The sequence below is a fragment of the Arachis ipaensis genome, chromosome B10 (assembly GCF_000816755.2).
Source record: "Arachis ipaensis cultivar K30076 chromosome B10, Araip1.1, whole genome shotgun sequence".
Taxonomy (NCBI): Eukaryota; Viridiplantae; Streptophyta; class Magnoliopsida; order Fabales; family Fabaceae; genus Arachis; species Arachis ipaensis.
Window position 1 is genome coordinate 7,348,495 of NC_029794.2, and position 8,894 is coordinate 7,357,388.

At 36.2% G+C, this 8,894-nt stretch overlaps 1 protein-coding gene across 2 annotated transcripts; it reads right to left on the reverse strand.

Moving 5' to 3' along the window:
- Positions 1,844–7,388, reverse strand: LOC107624271 (transcriptional corepressor LEUNIG-like). 2 transcript variants are annotated; one of them, XM_016326761.2, is made up of 16 exons: positions 7,286–7,388; positions 6,721–7,038; positions 6,537–6,631; positions 6,343–6,427; positions 6,173–6,248; positions 5,571–5,620; positions 4,847–5,146; positions 4,572–4,724; positions 4,234–4,464; positions 3,858–3,957; positions 3,640–3,749; positions 3,342–3,494; positions 3,016–3,168; positions 2,802–2,918; positions 2,493–2,696; positions 1,844–2,395 (listed from the first exon to the last, which is right to left on the reverse strand). In XM_016326761.2, the coding sequence occupies exons 2-16, from the start codon at positions 6,961–6,963 to the stop codon at positions 2,252–2,254; spliced, it is 2,214 nt and encodes a 737-aa protein (XP_016182247.1). In that variant the 5' UTR covers positions 6,964–7,038; positions 7,286–7,388; the 3' UTR covers positions 1,844–2,251. The 2 variants fall into 2 exon arrangements, with proteins under 2 accessions (XP_016182247.1, XP_020969093.1); XM_021113434.1 differs by having other exon boundaries at positions 6,167–6,248.

Consider the following 8,894-nt stretch of genomic DNA (forward strand, 5'->3'; position numbering starts at 1 on the left):
TTCTTAATTAGAATATTTTTAATAGTTTATAATATATTTATAAAGAGATAAATACCAAATTGGTATCCGAAAGATTTTGGCGCTGACAAAATAGTACCTAACTTTTATTATTGACAAAATAGCGCCTAAAAGATTTTAAAATTTGACAAAATCTCCCAGCCGTGAAAGAATGAGGTCACAGTAAACGGAAAACGCTAATGTGGCCGTCGGAAGAGTGCTCCGATGATGGTAGAGAGCTCCGGTGACATTCTTCTTCTTCTTCTCAACATACCGCTGCGTGCCCTTTCGCCATGGTAGCTGAAGAAAAAGACCGCCATGGCATGCCGCTGCACCTCACCGCGTTTTTCGTGTTCGCCGCTTCCTTTTCAACATGTCGTTGCATCCCCTTTCGCGTCCCCTTCTGCCATGGAAGTACCTCACCACGTTCTTGTGTTCGTCGCTTCTTCTTCAACATGCCATTGCATCCTTTCCGCGTCCCCTCCACCATGGTAGCACCTCGTCGCTACGTCCCCTTCTGCCATGTCAAAGAAGAAAAAGTGGGAAAGAAGAAGAAGAAGCATCCCCTCCGTCATGGCAACACCTTGCCGCTGCATCCCCTTTCGCCATGGCAAATAATAATAAGATCGGAAACGTTGTCGAAGTTCTCTGCCATCATCGGAGCTCTCTTACAACGGCCACATCAGCATTTTCCGTTCACTGTGACATCATCTTTTTATGGATGGGTGATTTTGTCAAATTTTAAAATCTTTCAGGAGCTATTTTATCAATAACAAAAGTTAAGTACTATTTTGTCAGCGCCAAAATCTTCCGCGTACCGATTTGGTATTTACCTCGTTTATAAAAAGACACAATATAATACAAAGACTAGACTTGGTTTAGTGGTTGAAGGCTCCTTTACACTTTGAAGGTGCCAAGTTTGAACTCAGCGGCCAGCATTTCATCCAATTTTTTGAAATTTGTGTGATGCGTATGCTGACATCAGCGGGCCAACCTGTCCGATTTGATCCTCGATTTAGGCCGAATTTGACCAAATTTTCCAAGTTTGACAGGTTTGTTTGCTTGTCGCACCCGAAGGTGTAGAGGAGGCATGATCTCTTGTGTGGGCCTTTATTCTTTTTGGGCCTGGTTATGTCTTTGGATCAGAGTATGAACAGTTGTAAAAATTGAAATATCATATTCCAAGCAAGTACAAGGGCGTATGTGAATATCTACCGTTTGTTTTTTTAAAAAATTAGTTTATGTACCCAATAAAAAAAATACATAATAATAATATATTGGTTGTACCTTCAATGTTTTATATGTTACAAAAATTTATCTTGATTGTAATAATTTAACTAGTATATATTATATTCAATGATTATTCTATCTTATTTTTTTCATTATTTGTAGTCATCACTATTTACTATTTCAATTTTAAATGAAAAGGAGGAGGATTTCAGATGAAAAGGAGGAGGAAGAAGAAGGTAACCTTCACAAGATTTGAGAGGGACCAATGAATGTTAAAGTTAAATAGAGAAGGAGAGACCAAATTGGGTCCAAATTGCAATCTTGCCGGCTAAGTTAGCTGTTGCATAGTCCAGCAAAAAGATGTCCAAGAACCACTATAATGCCTGAAGCTCCCCATGGAGAATCATTATAGTGAAATTGGAACCAAAAGAACCATATACACAAACGTAACACATTTAGGAAAACGGACAAATTGAAGACCAAAACAAACAAAAATAACACATCACCAAAATCATGTGTATACAAAAAATTACTCACCAAATCAGTCATTTAAAATGTGAACATACAATAGTAAATAAAAAATGCGCTTTATTAAGAAAAATAACGCAGAGACATACACAAGGAAAAAAAGGTGGTCAAATACTTCTATAATTAATCATCACTATTTCAATTTCAGTATTTGCACTGAGGTTTACCAATTACCACACCATAGCATAAACCCTAATGTGTTTCTATTTTAAAGTTGAGGAGTATGAAAATTCATCAAACCGATTGTATGCCTACTATGAGCTATAAGAGGGACTGAGCCAAAATCCAAAACATATCTAAAATTTCTCAAGTTACCTATGCAAATATCCCTCCCAAAAAAAGACCTATACAAGCATGTTAGGAACTAAGATGACCTATATAGTATATACAATATATAAAATATATATTAAAAAATTTGTAAATATAGGTCTCATGAATACTAAATGATATCCCTATAGTTATTGTCAATGCCATTGATAATGAAGAAGTTGCATTTTCAGTTCCAGATCTTGAAATGCTTGTCATGACTAGTTGAAGCAACCAAACCATTAACACTAGATACTGCCAAGGATGATACAAGCTTTTCATGAGCAGCCAGTGTCAATGTCTTGTTCTGAACAAAGTCCCACAGCTCAATTGCCTGAAACAAGTATCCATCATTTCAGTCAGCACAAAAGCTTGTCGCAAAAGTAAGTCGGAAATGATAACATTAGAAATCACAAAAAAGTCAAACTTACTTCATTGCAGCCAATGATCAGAAAAGGATAGAAGGGGTGGAAGGCACAGGTGTTGAATTTGTTCCTGGATGCATTGAGTTCATGAATGCACTCCCCTTTGCTACTTGATCCAACTGTCCATACCCTAACAAGATCATCACTAAGAGATGCTAGATATTTTCCCGAATTGTTCCAGCAAACCGAACGGACAAGGTTATTATGGCCCTGAAATCAGCACCAGAACAAACAAGGTCTGACAAATAATGGATAAAAACAGAATCAAGAAATCAAAAGGCAATCTTCATAATAAGGTCAAAATCCGAAACTGACCTGTAATTTGAGTGTGCAACCGAGGGTTTCTACATCAATAATGGAAATGAGATTATCTACCGCAGCTGCAAGAAGCCTTCCCAAACGAGGTTGAAATCTCATCTGAGTTACGCCACCCTGACAATTAGGAGAGATAAAAAAAATGGTTCGGCGAGACAGTAATAATATCCTGGGATCAGCGTCACAATTTACGTTGAGAATTGAGACTATATACCTTGTAAACCCCAGCACAACCATCGTTTTTAATACTCCAGTATCTTATCTCATTATTGTCACAAGAGAAAATAAGGTCGTCTTTACTAGGGTGAAAGTCTAGTGACATCACAGTTGAACCATGTCCTGTGAATGTTCGAAGAGAATAACCAGGCTGCAAAGCATATGGATCAAAATAATCAGATAAATAGAACAAATGGCGATATAAGAAAAATCTGACAATAGATACTTTATCATTAAAATAAAAACACTTAATTTCTAAATCTAAGTTAATAGAACTTTACTTAAAAAATAATTTGATTTTGACCAATGAAAATTATGACTTACATTTTCAGTATCCCAAATCCGAACAGTTTTGTCAGCTGAGGATGTAGCAAGGCGCGATGTCCTTGAAGAACTAAATCGAACATCGGTTATCAACTGAGTATGTTCTTCTAGTGTCGACTTCAGGTTAAACGATTCTGTGCACCACAAAGATACCTGCATCGCAGAAGAGTGTCATCAGAGAAATTGATTTTACCATATACTAACAAATTTAAAGCAATTAAACAAAAGCTTCTTCCAACAATCACTGACTGTAAATTTGGTCATTCCATAGTTGATGTAAGATCAGTCTAGCACCTACCTTTTTATCATGGCCACCAGTAGCAAACAGTTTTCCATCTGATGAGAAGTGGCAACACTCAACTTTATGTGTGCTTGCCATAACACATTTGGTCTCTTTGAATGAGAATTCTAATGCATCAAATTTAAATTATTAGGACTTTCATATAAGCATGCAAAAAAAAAAATTATTCATGAGTACCTATTAAATTAGGATATTGATCTATCAGATTATCATACCTTTGCCAATCTTATCTCTAGGGTCTGCATCATCAGCAGAAAAGAGCGACTCAACATTGTCACTGAAAGTTCCGTCACCAATAAGGCAGTCCATATCAGCCTGCAAATAATAGTATAAGAATTCAATTACGTGCCAATCATGTAGTTTATACGAAGAATCTCATGCTCAATGAAACAACATTCAGAAAGATGACCAGCATCAAAATAGTACATGCTAATTTCATTTACTCTCATGTTTCTTGTTTTATTTAGGGGCCACAATATAAGCAAATTTTCTCAAATAAAGAATATAAGTTTTGCAGGCCATCTTTGGTGATATAAGAGAGAGAAAAAATTTATCTAGAAAGACCAAAGGATTGATTTAGAGGTCTCTAACCAGTTGATTTTGGGCCGATGTAAGTGATCCCAAGCTATCAGTACCAAACATAAGCACTGACTTAGAAGATGGAACATTCTGTTGCAGATTTGGCACATCTCCGAGCGTTTGTGTAGATGGTGTTGAAGGCGAACTGGTAGATGGTCCTGTGGTGGTTGCTGTTCCAGAACTATTGGCAGGACCAGAAGATGATGCTTGCTTTCGCTTTCGGCCAACTTGAGTTTTGGAAGCCTTAAATTAACCCGCATGCAAACACAACACACAAGTTAGTTAAAAATGTAGATAATAATTATACATGTTGCTGCACTAATATTGCTCACAGGTGGCATAATGAAAACCTGATCATTTCCTTGTAAGGTGGACATGCACCCATCTTGTGTATTGCTCCCGGAACCAATTTTTCCTTGCCGCTGGAGATTCTGCAACTGCTGGTTTGAAGGAGGATGCTGCAGATGTTGTTGAAGCTGGTGACTGCTGTTTTGCATTTGTTGCTACAAAATTCAGTTTAATGAAACAGAGTGAGTAGTTTGCAGAAGCTCAAACACAACGCCAGATGGAATAGATTTAAGTTCTGGAGAAGTTAATCCAATTCAGCTACATAAGCAGGTGTAACCTTAAGGAACATATCTGTATCCGGATGAGTCAACATCGGAGAACAAACTTGTGCAGCCAACACATTAGGAATTGAGTCATATGCTGAATTCGATCGTCCATCTTTCACAAGACCCATATTTGGATTATTAAGAAGCATCCTGAGTCTTCTGTTCTCAAAATCAGTGGCGGAGGGGGAACCTACAGCATGTTGTTGTGCCTGAAGTATAAGTTGCTGCTGCACTGAAAGATGATTGAGAGAATGTGGAGGCTGCATCAAATTATTCTGCTGAAGAAATTCTGAGCGAAGCTGATCCAGTCCCTAAATAATTGAGACCATATCAAAAAGTGGGATTGCTTGGGGAGTGTAATGAACATAATGCACCTAACAAAATTATCTAGGTGAATATATGAAACATTGACTATTGGAAAGATAGCTTATATTCTTGTTCTTTTGTTAATTCCATAGAAACAAGAAATTTGAAGCACAAATTAATTAATAAACTAAAAAAAATTCAAAAAACAACCATTTTTGGCATTTTCCATTTCAAATCACTTATATCTGCTAGAGCATAACAGAGGCCAACTGTGTAGTACTGCAGACTGTACCATGCGACACTGCCGAAACTAAATGCTATTTTTTCCTTACGTTTGACAAATCAATGAACCAGTAAAGACAGACCAGCAAATAAAAAATAAAAAACCAATTAAATAGCAGAACATTAATTTTAGAGAATAAGTCTTACTGCTAGAGGCCATCCTTTCAGAGTCAAATTGCTACAACCTTGATTTGAACCTAAAATTGAGAACAAATGTCAACCGACAATCAAAGAAAAATCCCAATATCATACAAATACTAGTACTATATAATGCAGATGAAGATAGAGGAAATATCTTTAATGACACATGCAGCATATAAAGAAACTATGCAACAAAGCAAGGAACATTAAATATTTCAAGAATGGAAGGCAACGAATTCAAATCAGGGTTAAGCCGTTAAGGTATTCATTTATCAGTTTCCTTAGAAAGCTCAGAAACAATATGGAAATATTGCATTAATGTTGAATCATCTTCTGTATCGAAATAAAGCATGTGTCTCAAGAGTAGAGTGTATGTTCAAGATAATGGGAAGTGTAAAATCAAGTATTGTTTTTTTTTTTTTCAACATTATAATATATCTTTAGGTTAGAAAACAATGGCATGCAATTTCTTAAGATCTTAAGATTGGTTGTATTTACCATAATATCATTACAGGTGCCAAAGTGTAAGCTTTCCAACGTATCGGAAATCTAGCTAGTAAAGTAAGCATGGGAATAATAGAAAATACAATTTGAAAACAAACCAGTACCATGTCCACCAACAAAGGATCCATCTGATATAACAGCTTGAGGTCTAACCATTGGATTCATATCACTTTTCATGTCCTGTTTCATGACAAATGACCAGTAAATAAAAACTTATATATAAAGTCAAATGGGGATAGCACATAGCTAAGGCAAAGATAATGTTTGAAATTACCAGAGATCCTGGAAGATGCTGGTTCTGATTTTGAACTTGTTGAAGACTGCCTTGTAAAATGTTAGGTGCACCGAGAGACGTTTGACTGCAAATAGAATTCGAGAACTTGTAAATTCAATCCAATATGAGATAGGCATCCAGAACAGAGATGATATGAATAGCAACATTCTTATAAAGATGAGATTGGTAGAGACCCTGTAGCCTGGCCGCCAGTTGTCACTGCTACTCCTTTCAACAATGAGGCATGATTTGGGTCCAGAAGCTGACCAACATTACCACTTCCCTTTTGCTGCAAATGAACAGTATAAACATGTGAAGCTAAATTTGTGAAGAGGGCGGGCACCACTAGCATATTATAGTCGCAAATAAACTACGTACCTTGATGGCAACATCATCTAAATCATCTCTCTGGAGTGGCAACTTCAACCTGTCCTCATACACTCTTGTTGCCATAGCATTAGAAGTTGCACGTTTCTGCCTGATTGAAGGATCATTGTTAATAGGACGGATACCGCTGCCACCAACAAGCTGAGCCCTAAGCTGCTGCTGCCGCTGCTCCTGTAACTGCTGCTCCTGTTCCTGCTGCTGAGCATATCTCTGCATATAGAGTTGCATTTGCATTTGTTGTCTCTGATTTGGATTCTGAAGCTCTTGCTCTTGATGTTTTTGCAGTTCTCGAGCCTTACTTTGTTGGGTCTGTCGTTTTCAAATTTATACATGGCTCAATCATAGTCTTTGATCAATAATACATACTACACATATGAAACAGGTAGGCCCACATATATATATATATAAAGGAAGAATTTCAATACTAAAAGCAGGTAAATACTGGCACACAGCATATGCTTCTTCACCTAAAAGCAAATAACTAGAAGGATATCAAAGTAAATCCCAGAAGAAGCAGGGGAAATCAATGAAGGTCTATTAAAAAGCAAACTTCTACCTTGCTATAAATTGCCGCTGCTTCTGAGTGTTTCTGATCGGTCCTTGCAATATATATGTCCCAGAAGACAGACCACCACTCGAAGAGAAAACCACTAGGCGAAAACAAAATAAAAACTAATTAGAAAAGAGAAAAATAGAGTCAGCACAAGCTAGCAAACATGCAAAAGAAGCACAAACAAACTCTACGATCGCTAGAAAAACATAAAAGGTAGAATGTGTCATGGTTAGTTGATAGCTAGCATCACATTTAAGAAAAATACGAAAAAGGAATCCCAAATAGACTACACTAATGCGTGTACTACTAATTCACGTTCAAAATGAAACTAACAAGAACAAAACCAAAACAAGAAAAAAAGGAAAAAGAAAAAACATGGAAATAAACCACTCATTCTAGGAACCTAAATGAACATTAAACCACGGATAATACATAAACCTTGCAACTCAAGCAGCTGCAAACTTCACCAAACAAAAGGGTGCAAAAAACCCCAACAAAAGCCATCACAACAACACTGAAACCAAAACCCTAAGTCAAAAAAACCACATGTAACAAAACCAAGTACGGCATCATCGCCAGAATCAAACGAACAAAACCCGTAACAGAGAAAACACAGCAACAAATAAACGAACAAGGAAACAAAAATAGAAAGTGCACAAGGAAATTGTAGAGAAAAGAACAGAACAATGCTGAGAGTTGAAGAGCAAGAGAGCATTTTTGCACATTTTATCAGCTTCCCAGTTGGCGTGAGACATGGCTTGAGCTCAAAAGAGTGAAAAGATTTGATCTTGGCGACGAAAGGTTTGGTGGGTACGGCTATGGTGACTGAGTGTGTGTGTGTGTTTTTTCCCGCTATCACAAGGAGAAAGACAAACAAACAAAGTTGCGTAGATTTTTTCTGAAACAAAATGGGGACACACAATAATAATAATATTATTAAAAAAAGGGCTCCCTTTTCAACCCTCCTTTTATACACGTTTAAAAAATTATTATTATTATTTGTCTCATTGATAAATTGATAATCTGATGTGTTTCTAACATGTGATTTGATTGTGTGTTTGTCCCTAAAAAAATAGCATCTTTTATTTATTCTTAACTGTACTATCATAGGATATTTGTTGTGGTTCAAGAAAGTGAAAAATATTTTATATATTGTAAATATTATTTTATACTACACTTTTATTTTATTAATTATTAATTTATTTAGAAAAGTCTTAATACTTGACTACTTGCACAACAAGGAACAGTGGCCATGCTATGAAAATGCTTTATTTGGAATTTTGGTCAGAGTAGTGCCTCGTGACTGTGTTCACTTTTTATTGCTGTCATCAACTCTTCTATTTTTTCTTTGTTTTGGTGTTTTTTCCCTTCTTGTTCTTTTTTCCCTTCTTACCATTTTGACGACCATAGACAATTGTCATTGACTTGGTAATTGGACCATCACAATTCACAAATTAATCACATATCACAATCAATATCTAATCCCCATTTGTAAATACTCATTTTCAAACTTTCATCGAAATCCCATTCAATTTTAATACAATTTTCAAATTTTTTATCTCCTGTAAGGCAAAAAAAAAATTATTATAGTTAAAAATAAATAGTTTCTAAA

Coding starts and splice junctions, on each gene's coding strand:
- LOC107624271 (XM_021113434.1), bottom strand. CDS start 6,963: ATGCAAATGCAACTCTATATGCAGAGATATGCTCAGCAGCAGGAACAG. Junction 6,632..6,720: donor TAGATGATGTTGCCATCAAG/GTACGTAGTTTA, acceptor GTTCATTTGCAG/CAAAAGGGAAGTGGTAATGT. Junction 3,750..3,857: donor TAGAGATAAGATTGGCAAAG/GTATGATAATCT, acceptor TTGATGCATTAG/AATTCTCATTCAAAGAGACC.